The sequence below is a fragment of the Schistocerca americana genome, chromosome 7 (genome assembly GCF_021461395.2).
Source record: "Schistocerca americana isolate TAMUIC-IGC-003095 chromosome 7, iqSchAmer2.1, whole genome shotgun sequence".
Lineage (NCBI taxonomy): Eukaryota > Metazoa > Arthropoda > Insecta > Orthoptera > Acrididae > Schistocerca > Schistocerca americana.
In genome coordinates, this window is record NC_060125.1 from 101,096,600 (window position 1) to 101,109,546 (window position 12,947).

Here is a 12,947-nt window from a genome sequence, read left to right on the forward strand (position 1 = left end):
CCTCACAGCACTTGGTTACATCAAATGGGCCATCAGCCAGCAACACTTATGACAAAGGAGCTGCCCTGCCACAATCAACATCACGGGACATCACGGGACAACAGTAACATAGTACAAGACAATGTGCAATGCTGACAAACAGCGCTTCCACTACCTGCACCTCCTGTTATCTAGCACATGCAGGTGTGGTTAAATATGATACAATGCAGTGCATAATTATGAGAGAATGTCTGCACAGCTTTCACAAACCACACTGTCTCTGTATAGCAGATCTGGAGATCATAAAGAACGCTACTGATGCTCTGTTAAAAGTGAGGATCTTGCGATTTTTGGACAGTATGTGGGCCTCCAGGATCAAAGTTGTCCCAAAAAAGATGGTACCATGAGGCTCTGTGCTAATTACAGGGTACTTAATTCCAGAACAATTCACGACAGTTACCTGATTCCTAACATGCAACATTTTACTCATCTTTGCAGGTGCCACAGTGTTCACTATCATTGACTGTAAAGGGTCCAATGCACCCAGACGATATTGTGAAAACTGCCATTATTTCTCCATTTGGTATCTTTAAGTACCTAAATACGCCATACAGCCTGAAGAATGCCGCCCAAAAGTGGCAATGATTCATTGATAGGCTTCTGTTGTGCCTCCCCCACTGTTACATGTATTTACATGAAACTGAGGTCTATTCCAATAACCTTGAAAACCCTTAGCTCATTTGGAGCAGATCTTCTTTGTCTTCTGGAAGAGGGGTCTATCATTATGAAGCCTAAATATCGATTTAAACAACCTGAGGTCATGCTCCTGGGCCACACCCTGATGCAGATGGCATCCACCCCGTAGCAAAGCACGTACCTACAGTCTCAAATCTGCCTCTACTGGACATGTACCACAGCTTACATCATTTCTTCAGCAGACTGAATTTTTACAGGCCAAAACTCACCACATATTGCTGCTTCATGATCATGACAGACATGCTGGCTGGAAAGGGCAAAGACAGTAAGAAAAAGGTCGAATGGACTGTAAGCATGAAAGAAGCATACCAGATATTGAAACAATCACTAGTTAACACTGTCGCCCTAGCCCACCCTGACCCTTATGTATGACTCATGCTTAAAACAGATGCTAGCAACACTGCACTAGAGCCTTTCTGCAGCAAATTGTTGATGATATATCACAGTCACTTAGATTCTTCTCCAAGAAGCTGATGCCTCCCAAGTCTAAGTTGTGTACCTTTGACTGTGAGCTGCTTATGAGCTACACTGGAATCAAACATTTTCGAGAGAACATAGAAGAGTGAACTTAATGGTTCACAAAGACAATAAACCACCTGTGGACATAATCAAGAACCTGCCTCTATAAGTCAGTCATCACTGATCCACCACCTAGACTCATTTTGCAATACGCTACTGACATACATCATGTTAAAGGGGCAGACAATGTAATCACAGATTACCTCCTGCAGAGTGGTGCAATTTCTTTCCAATAGAACCATGAACTTATGCACACAGGGCAAGCCAATGATCCTTCCATTTACAAAATCATGACAGATCAGATGACCAATCTTCAAACTGAACACCAAACCTTACCCAATACTGACATAACAATGCTGTGCTATGTGTCATGTCACTCAGTATGCAATGGAAGTGTTCAACAGACAACATAACTTGAGCCACCCAGGAATCAGAAAACCAACAACAACAACAACAACACACCTGGTCCTAGATAGGTTTGTGTTGCACAGGTTTAATCAAAACTACAGAAGCTGGGCTCAGGGCTGGCTAGCCTGTCAATGAAGTAAAAACAGCTGATGTGCAGCCACAGCTCAGATACTTTCCAATACCCAAAGCACATTTCTAACATGTACTTATTGACCTTTCCTTAAACAAAATGCTTTTTCAGACATTGATTTAGATGGGCTGAGGCAGTACTCATCCCCAATATTATAGTGGAAATTACAGCACACACATTTGTAGAATTGTGAATCACATGCTTCAGAACTCCAGAACAGATTGCTACAGACAGGGCTGGCAGTCTGAATCATCCTTTTTCACATCCATATGCTGCCTGTGCAGTATCAGTCACATGTGCACCATATCTTATCACCCTCAAAAGCAACATGCTGGTCAGGAGGCGGCACTGGATTATGAAGGTGACTCTGATGTGCCACAGTATGTCGTGATCCAAGGCACTGCCCTGGGTGCTCCTTGGCATTTGGCCAGCATACAGGATGACGTCCATGCATCACTTTGCTGAGGTCCTATACAGCGAAACCCTATGACTTCCTGTGGACTTGACACAGCTTACGCTCAACACAGCACACTCTGACCTGCCAACATCAGTGGACCAAGTTTGCACACACATTCAGAACATGCCACAATCACCACATATGCAGCTGTAAGTCTTCAGCCACAAGGACCTTTGCCAGTGTGAGTTTGTAATAAGTGATGATACCATATGTCCAGCCCTCCAGCTGCCACACACAGAGCATCACAAGGTGCTGTGCTTCAGCAAACATACATTTGACATACTAGCACACAGTATACCATCAACAGTGTTGCTCACAAGACTCAGACCTGCATGGGTTCTGCAGGACGAACACACTATGCCGCTCCCAATTACAGGTTATACCGACACCTACAATCTCACCCCTGTTACCAGCACCACCTAGTCAGACACTCACGGAGCTACCGTCACTGTCACCTGCACCAGATGCCAGTTCCATATTGGGTTACAGCTGTGTCAGATGGCCACCTCAACAACTCGTGCAAAATCACCTGCACGCTGTTCACCAATATTCCCCTCACCCCTCCGCAGCAGACAACAAATACCTACACAAGCCAAAAGCATCAAACAAGCTCACCACCATTGTATGGCAGTTATCTAACATACTTCTCAATGACAAATGGTCGGAAAGGGTCTTTCTTGTCAACTAGTCAAAGTAGGGTCAGTTTGGCAATCTCGTCCATCACTCACTGTCTATGCAACCCACAGAGCTCTGCACTCCCCACAGGGGCCTCTGTTGGAACATCAAGAGCTTCAAGAGGTTGAAACCTCAGTGATGTCCCAGAGAGAGGATCTTCGGTGGAGAAAAAAAGGGGGACTAGCAGTGGGTTTTTGAAGTTGTAAAGGTGTGGAAATCCTGTAAATTCACTCTGTGCAATAAAATTATTTATGGATAACTGTGTCTTACATCATTCAGTAGTGGTTCTAGTACACTGTAGAACCATACCTCTACTCATCTTTCTCCATCCCATCTTCTCTTTCTGTTATCTAGATTTGTTTCCCAGTCTCTATCTTTTCCATTACCATTGTGATCCCTTGTGTTACCACCATGATCTTCATGTCCAATGTTCTCATGATCTCCTCTTCTAAAATTCTCCTCACTGAACCCAAAAATTTCATCCCCTATGGTGATATTTCTCTTGGCTAAAGTTTTGTTAATTGTTTCTCTCTGTAGCTCTATCTAATTTGTCTACATATTTTAGAAACTGATCCAGCAGATCATCTGGCCCATAAACTAAGCCCCTCTGTAGTCATTCAAGCAATATCCTTTTCAGAGCATCTGTCCAAGACATTTCATCAAACAGTTTATCTAAATGTATTAATTTCTTTAATTGGTTTCTGCAAAAATCTTTCAGTGTTCCATTTCTCACTCTAAAAATGGGCCCATTTAAAAATTCACCCTTCCAAAATTTGTTTAAAAATCTTTTCTCAAAATAGCTAATGTTTACCCACTGGTCAAAATTTTGATTGACTAATGACAATGTCTCCCATTCAAGAAACTTTTTGATAACTTAGTCTTCAAATTTTCTGGAATTTATCTTTGAGGCATTGCAAGAAATCAACAGGATATAAGTTGTCACAAGGAAAATTTTTCACTTGTAAACTGGACTGCATGGTACCATTTTTCATCCAAAAATTTCTGGATACAATGTTTTCCTAAATTGCATTTACCTTTTTATCTAACACATTCACATCTTTCATGACAGTCTGTTCTACCTCAATTATTTTTGCATTTAATTCAGTTATTTTTCCCTGTGTTTCTGTACCTAAATTACTTTCTCCTCTATTGGTTTTTGCACAGTTTTTGACTCTTCAGTATCGTTTCCCTGCTTCAAATTTTGAAAAGAAAACTCATTTTCAGAAACTATTACTCTATTTTCAGCTGCACTTACTGTGTAATCCACACTCTCTGAGTCAGTTTCCACATTATCTTCTAATTCTGATATTTTGTTGGTTATTTGCTGATTATGTCATCCTTGAAACTTACTTATTTTAGATTCCAGTCCAGATTTCAAACAGGTCACTCTTTAATTTTGTTGTAGATTCTATTCCCCCCCCGAATTCTAGATTCCACGTTCTATAATTTGGAGCCTATTTCCCCCATCTGACCTAAAATTGCTCTCAACAAATCACTCTGATCTCCAGAATGAGATTTTCACTCTGCAGCAGAGTGTGCACTGATATGAAACTTTCTGGCAGATTAAAACTGTGTGCCGGACCGAGACTCGAACTCGGGACCTTTGCCTTTCGCGGGCAAGTGCTCTGATCTGGTTTTCTTTCAACCTGTGAATGGTCTGTGTCCTGATTCACATCTGATACTCCTGCTCCATAACTGCCTGTTAACTGTAGGTGCATTTATTGTCATTTTTGTTTTTGTGTTCATGAAACACTTGAGTCAAAAAATGAAGATATAAACTTTATGTACTTATCTTATCTTTTCCTCTGGTACACTTGTTGAAAACCTTCCGTTGGTCTTTTTACTTTCATTCATTGTTAACAGTTGGTCTCATAACAAACTCAACCCATAATGTTCATGTTTAGTTTAAGTGTGAAATATATGCATCCTCTTGCAGCAAATTTCTTTTTTAAAATCATATTTCAGAACAAATTTGTTATAACCTTTAATCACTAATAAATTGCGTGGATATACAAAAGTAGAAACACTAGCGGGTTACATGTTACTAACTCCGTATCTGTCATTCGACTGCCATGCCGTGACATGCAGCCGGCGCCGTTCATAGCCAGGTGGCGCTCCCATGCTCGGCCGAGCTGCGGAGCGCCTCTATCGCAGTGTTTGCGTACTAACGTAGCGGCACTTTTGAATGTCGTGGCACTGTCACAACAAAATTACTTTTCTTTAACTGGAACACAAGATGAAATTAATATCTTCACAACAGCAGAAGGATCCTGGTAAGAGAACAAACTTCTAACACTGTCATTTCCTAAGCCCAAAGTCTTTCTTACAAAATGGTTGGTGATGTTTTTGCATTTTTTCATCAGGACAGACTGACATGTAACTGTTTTGTTGAACAGAACGGGAAACAGCTGTGTAGAAAACCAGATCTAAAATTATTGCTGCAATCAGTAGAAATATTGTTTGATATATTGTTTTGTCATAATATTTGCAGTTCTAGTCATCACCATGACAACGTTTAGGGAATGATTTTCGGGTCCTAGTGAATATACTTACTCATGATGTTAAGATCTTGTGGTTTATGTCCACCTCACATGTGAAAAATAATCAGCTTCACATTTCAGCATTTCGCACTTTGCTAAAGAGTCTTTCACATGACAAAATTATAAATTTTTTCAGATATATATTCAGTTACAAATCACAGCTTTACTTTAAAAAATGTACATGGCACAAGTTTAATTTACAGTACCCAGGCCAAATATACTATGCAACTCTAAAAACACATACTGTTCTGCTCCAGTTGTGAACAAAAACTTGCTTACTACTGTTCCAAACCAATACTGTTCTACTCATACATGGCAGTAAATCAAAGACTGTGTAAACTCTTTGGTTTGGAACACTAATGATATTTATTAATGGTGAAATCTAAATATTTGTAAAAGACAGAATTTTTGTAAAGTATACGAAGCATATTAAAATAACAAATATCTTACACTTTCTTCCATGTGACTTATTTTTTTATGAATAATTATAAATGTTCTTTGTTTAATGGATAGTGAAATGTTATGAGAAATTTTCATAACAAAACATTCCAAAATGTGAAACATGTGCCACTATGGCCAAATGAAACAAACGGAATTTATAGGATCATTAACTTCTTTAAATTCAGAGACAAAAATGGATTTCCAAAATATTACAAAAAATACGAAAAAGAATGAAATTTAAATAAGTGTTTCCACACAATAAATCAAACCCATAGGTTCCCTATTGTAATATCAGATTTTCAATTTCAAATAAAACAAAGGTGAAAAAAGAATGGAATTGAAAATCTGGTCAGTCAAGATAATATTGTCACACAAGAAGCTGAGTAGCACAGTCGCTATAGTGTAGTAGTTATGATACTAGACTGTTGCGTGGATGGTCGTGAGTTCAAAACTCACCTGAACTGTAAAATTTTAGTTTCTATATTCGGCTTGAGTACATTCTAGAAGCATTCACAAATGGCAAGAATCATTGTACTGGAATGTTCTGTAGCTGTATATACGTGTTCTGGCCGGGGGCAGTTCGCTCTGCGCTCTTGTATGTGCGAGTGCTGAATAAGCCTTCGTTAAGTGAAGTTAGTGTTTGTCATTCATCTAATTACACCCTCTTCTACGTGACATTATTCTGGTGGAGACGCTGGGTATTGGAACTTGTGATAGCACACATTATCGACGACACAGTGGCTCCCATCAGGCCACGACAGAGCCGCCGTTTACGTGGCGAGAAACCCGAGTTCGAGCCATATTCAACAGATCACAATCTGTCAGAGACAGAAGAAGAAGACGTTACGATGAGAGCTGTTATATCCTAGCCAGTAATGCCACCCGAGCCCGCTGCCAAAAGGTTGGCAGCATCAAAGTCCGGACGCTGTCCGCATAAGCAGCGCCAGCGAGACAGGAAATCGCCACAAGTCTGCGCGCACCACCGCTGGCTTCTGGTTTCTTAAGTGCTGGAGTCGCGAGAGCTAGGACAGTTCTGTATTCGCCGCTCAGTTGTATACTCGCCACCGAATTGTGTACTTGCTAGTCAGTTGTGTGTTCATCGCAGCAGAGTTGTTGTTTGTCGTCAGCCGACGCTGACCTAGCCGCTCCGACTCGAACTAGACAGATTTCTGTAGACACGGAGTTCACTACTGTGTTGCTGTATCTTCGTTAATAAAGATAAGTACCGAATTTTATTTAATCAGAGTGTTTGGGTTTTCCTCTTTCTGTTCACTGTTCCAGCGGACCGGTCGGCCTGCTACTAAAAGTGTGGCGGTGACTTCGTAAGCCGTTTCTACAGCGAATTGCTTGTCGCTACGAACGCCGCCACAAAACTGGCGACGAGGACTTCCGAACTCGTGTGCAGGGCTGGTTCAACTTGTTTCTTGTTATACTAGTTATAGAGATAAAATTTTGGGGGCTGGTTTACTTTGTGTTCGCTATGTCTGCCGAATTACAACAGTTGATCTTTTTACAGAGTCAGCAAATACAAAGTCTGGTGGAAGCAATCGCCAAACAAGCGGCTAACCCTCCAACACAAAAGGAACAAGCACAGGCAGCACCACCTTTCCGTGCTTTTGATGCATCCAGAGAAGAATGGCGAGAATATTTCGCGCAGTTGCAGGCGCACATGGCAGTCTACAAAATCACAGGTACTGAGCGGCAGCTTTATTTAATTTCCACTGCAGGCGTGGAAATCTATCGACTACTTTGTAAGTTGTTCCCGGAATCCAAGCCAGAAGCTTTAGACTATGACGTTGTTGTTAACAAGCTTGCTGAGTATTTCGAGTCGCGAGTTCATGTGGCAGCAGCCAGATTCAAGTTCTTCAGATTAAAGAAACTGCCACATCAATCTAATAAACAGTGGTTAACAGATTTACGGGGCCTCACCCGTCAGTGCCGATTTAATTGTGTGTGTGGAGCTTCCTACAGTGATGTCATGTTACGAGACGCTATTACTCAAAACATTGCAGATTCTCGTATTCGTGCTGCTATCTTAAAGTTGCCTGACCCGTCATTAGAGACTGTGATGAACATCATTGAAGCCCAAGATACTTTTGACTATGCTGAGTGTGAGTTAGATCAGCCATGCATTTCTCAAATTGCCTGTGCTAAGCAAGTTATGTCACGCCCGCGGCCCCACCGGCAGAGTCAGACTGTAAACACTAGCCGGCCGCGTCATGTTAAACACATTCGTCAGCCGCGTGTGCAAAATGATAGAGTTAAGTCTTGCCCTAAGTGTGTTCTTGCTCATCCTCGTGAACGTTTCCTGTTAAGAAACGCGGTTTGTCACTTTTGTCAAAGGAAAGGACACATCCAGACTGTTTGTTTGCGTAAACGCAAGAACAATTCTAGTGCTGCCCAGCCCATGGATATTCATGTTCTTCAAAGCCAGCCCGCCCAGAAGGTCGCGTTTAAAGACTCTTCCACGGTTCGTGTGGGTAATAAACTTGTTCGCAATAAGCCACCCACCCAGCCCTCTGCTATGCGACCCAAGCGTAATTCAAACGCTGTAAAACGTAATGTACAGACTGCAAGTGAAGCGGGAGTTGTTGTTCCACCCGTCCAACCCACGAGTTGTCGTAAGCAGCGAACACGCGCTAAACGCGCTGATTTTGTGTCTTCCGCCTCCACTGCACCGATCCAGAGACAGTGTAATAAACTATTTGTGAAGCTCCGCATCCAGGATAAGACCTTCAATTTTCAATTAGACACTGGTGCGTCTGTGACTCTCATAAATAGTGCTACGTATGCGGCTATCGGCCGCCCTAAACTTTCAGCGGCAAAACATTCTTTGGCTACTTATAGTGGAGAACAAATTCCTGTGTTAGGTGTATGTAGCGTGCCAGCCACATTCCGTGGCAATACAAAAACAGTTTCATTCACAGTGCTCCGCGCTACAGACAGTGTAAACATTTTCGGATTAGACTGTTTTGACTTGTTTGGCCTGTCTATCCAAGACAATGTGCTGCAAATTAATTCTGTTGTTGTTCCTCAAGACAGCATAACCGATTTGTGTAAACAATACAGTGACATATTTAAAGACGAACTAGGTTGTGCTGCGAACTTTGCCGCTCATATTACGTTAAAAGATAATGCTCAGCCTCGATTTTTTCGTGCTCGTCCAGTGCCTCACGCCCTCCGGGCACCTGTAGCAGATGAACTTCGTCGTTGGCAAAACAACGGTGTTATTCAACCCGTTTCCGCGAGCCAGTGGGCTTCTCCCTTAGTTATTATAAAGAAACCGTCTGGCAAGTTAAGTTTGTGTGCTGATTTTAAGTCGACAGTTAATCCTCAGACTGTCATTGATTCTTTTCCTTTGCCTAGACCGGACGAGCTGATGGATAAGTTAGGGGAAGCTCGTTTCTTTTCCAAAATTGATCTCCGTGAAGCATATTTGCAATTGCCCCTCGACGAGCAATCACAACAGTATTTTGTCATAAACACGTCGTTGGGGTTGTTCCGTTTTCTGCGTTTGCCTTTTGGTTGTGCGTCAGCTCCAGCTGTTTTTCAGCGTTTTTTGTCACAACTTCTGGCTAATGTGCCATCGTGTTGCAACTATTTAGACGATATTGTTGTGTCCGGTCGGACGCCTGCTGAACATTTCCGTAATTTGGAGTGTTTGTTTACAGTGTTGTCTCAGGCAGGCCTACGTTGCAACATCGATAAATCTTCATTTTTCCTTATGGAGATGGAGTATCTGGGACATGTTATTAATGCTCAAGGCATTCATCCCTCCCAGTCACATTTAGCAGCTATTCGTGATTTGCCCGCCCCTCGCAATCTGCAGGAATTGCAAGCAGTTCTTGGCAAATTACATATTATATTAGGTTTATACCTAATGCATCACAGATTGCTGCACCGTTGCATTGTCTCCGCCGTAAGAATGTTCCGTTTGTGTGGTCAGCTGATTGCCAATCAGCCTTTCAGCAGCTTAAAGAGGCTTTACTGAATGATCGTTGTCTGGTCCATTACGACCCTAACAAGCCTCTGGTGTTAGCTTGTGATGCCTCTTCTTTCGGCCTCGGTGCTGTGTTGTCTCACCGAGTCGGTAACACCGAACGTCCTATTGCGTTCGCATCTAAATTGCTAAACAAAGCTCAGTGTAATTATAGCCAATTGGACAAGGAAGCGTTGGCTATTGTGTTCGGTGTCACAAAATTCCATAACTACCTCTATGGTAGACCATTCTATTTAGTAACAGATCACAAGCCCCTGACGTCACTGTTTCATCCGTCTAAACCAGTTCCTCAGTGGACAGCTCAGAGACTACAACGTTGGGCTCTTTTGTTATCACAATACCAGTATGAGATACTGTATCGCCCTACAGCTCAGCATGCAAACGCTGACGCGCTTTCTCGATTGCCGATTGCTGCAGATGATGTCTTCGATTCCTCTGAAGACTCTTGCCATCAGATTGACGCCGATGAGCATCAATCCCTCCGGGATTTTCCGATTGATTATCGTCAGGTGGCACGTGAGACAGCTACGGATCCTCATCTGAGTTTACTATTACGTTTTGTTCAACGTGGTTGGCCGTCCAAGGCAAAGGACATATCGGATCCTGTGGTTCGTCGCTGTTATCCGCAACGTCATCTGTTGTCTGTTTCGCACGGAGTTTTGCTGTTACGCACCGAGAATGACCAGCTTCGTGTCGTGGTTCCCCAAGTGCTCCAATCCAAGGTCCTCGACTTGTTGCATCAAGGTCATTGGGGAGTGGTCCACACCAAGCAGCTTGCCCGCCGTCATTGTACATGGATCGGCATTGATAAGCAGATTACGCAGATGTCTACAGATTGTTCGACGTGTGCCGAACACCAAGCTGCTCCGCCTCAACGCTATTTTGAGTGGGCACGCCCTGCCGGTCCCTGGCAGCGAGTACATATTGATTTCGCTCGTCCATATTGGAATTCTCGTTGGCTCATCGTGATAGATGCATTTAGTAATTTTCCGTTTGTTGTGCCCATGCAGTCTACAACGTCTGCACAAACTATACAGGCGTTGACTTCAATTTTTTGTATTGAGTGTCTTCCAGAAGTTTTAGTGTCTGACAATGGTCCACAATTTACCTCTGCTGAATTTGAAAGTTTTTGTTCTGCCAATGGCATTCGCCATGTTCTTACTTCGCCGTTCCACCCTCAATCGAATGGTGCAGCGGAACATTTTGTACGCACATTCAAGGATCATATGGACCGCCTTCGTGCTACGCACTCTCGTCAGCAGGCCCTCATCACGTTCCTGTCGTCGTACCGGACCACGCCACGCGACGGCCCTTCGCCTGCGGAGCTTCTCCACGGCCGTCGTCATCGCACCCTACTACGGTTGTTGCACCCCCCGGATCGACCCGCCGCTTCTGAGCATCGCACGCGTTTTCAGCGCAACGACGCCGTTTTTTTCAGGGTTTATCACGGTCGCCGTCGTTGGGAACGAGGCACCGTGATAAGTGTCCAGGGTCGCGGTTTTTATACTGTCAAGGTGCTACTGGGGTGCACAGGAGGCATCAGAACCAGTTGCGCCGCGCTGGCCGCCCGGATTCTGCCGCTCGTTCTTTGTCCACAGATTTGGTCCGCGGCGGGTTCCAGCCGCGCCTTCCGACTTCGCTGCCGCCCCCAGGGCAGCAGCAGCAGCCGTCGCCGCTACCACGCCGACAGCCCGTCCCGTTGATGCCCCCCGCGCAGCTTCATCCGGGAGCGCCCCAGGTGGTCGCTCCGGCGCCTGCGGGCCCTCTTCAGTCGCCACCGCCTTCGGAGCTGATGGACGTCGACCACTCAGCCGGGCCGCCTTCCCAAACAGTGGCTGTGCAGCCTGTCCTGCAGCCGCTTTCCTTGGGCACCCCCAAGGAGTCTGACACCGCAGCGCCTTGTCCGGCGCCCACTCAGCAGCCGTCGACGCAGCGTCAGGAGACGCTGCCTCTCTTCGTGGGACCCGACGCCCCGTCGCGTCCAGTACCAGAAGCTGCGCCCGTGGTCACAGGCGTGCACCCTGACCTCGGTTTTCAGTCGGTGTTTCCCGAGGCCCCGCGCAGCCATTGCTGGGGTGCGGACCGGGGACTGCCACCGACAACAGTCTCCGCCCCGGTCTCTTCTGCTACGCCTGCGGCCAGACCCCTCCCCCGCCGGCGACGCTTGCCACGTCATTATTCAACGACGGTGCGGCGATTTGGGGGGGAGGAGTGTTATATCCTAGCCAGTAATGCCACCCAAGCCCGCTGCCAAAAGGCTGGCAGCATCAAAGTCCGACGCCGTCCACATAAGCAGCGCCAGCGAGACAGGAAATCGCCGCAAGTCTGCGCGCGCCACCGCTGGCTTCTGGTTTCTTAAGCGCTGGAGTCGCGAGCGCTAGGACAGTTCTGTATTCGCCGCTCAGTTGTATACTCGCCACCGAATTGTGTACTTGCTAGTCAGTTGTGTGTTCATCGCAGCAGAGTTGTTGTTTGTCGTCAGCCGACGCTGACCTAGCTGCTCCGACTCGAACTAGACAGATTTCTGTAGACACGGAGTTCACTACTGTGTTGCTGTATCTTCGTTAATAAAGATAAGTACCGACTTTTATTTAATCAGAGTGTTTGGGTTTTCATCTTTCTGTTCACTGTTCCAGCGGACCGGTCGGCCCGCTACTAAAAGTGTGGCGGTGACTTCGTAAGCTGTTTCTACAGCGAATTGCTTGTCGCTATGAACGCCGCCACAAAAAGAGCAACTGTGTGCCGCCACATGAGACATCTTTCTGGGGTCACTGGTGATGATGGCCAAGATCCAAACAAGTGGCTGAAGGTATATGAGCGTATAGCCAAATTTAACAAATGGGATGACACCGTGTGTTGGGCTAATGTATTTTTCTACTTGGAGGGCACTGCCAAGCAATGGTATGAGAACAACAAGGAAAAGTTCACAAGCTGGGAAGTATTCCAGGCAGAACTGCGCAAGTATTTCAGCAACACATGACAGAAGTGCAAGGCTGAAAATAAATTAAAGTGCAGGGCACAGCGCCAAGGAGAAACTACAGC

At 44.8% G+C, this 12,947-nt stretch overlaps 1 protein-coding gene across 1 annotated transcript in view; it reads left to right on the top strand.

Annotated features, from left to right (window-relative positions):
• Positions 1-2,713: 2,713 nt before the first annotated feature.
• Positions 2,714-12,947, top strand: part of LOC124622743 (vegetative cell wall protein gp1-like) — a 52,136-nt gene continuing 41,902 nt past the window's right edge. Inside the window, exons 1-2 of the mRNA XM_047148533.1 lie at positions 2,714-2,942; positions 11,504-11,917. Of these exons, the coding sequence (XP_047004489.1) occupies positions 2,714-2,942; positions 11,504-11,917 (643 nt within the window). The remainder of the gene's footprint in view (positions 2,943-11,503; positions 11,918-12,947) is intronic.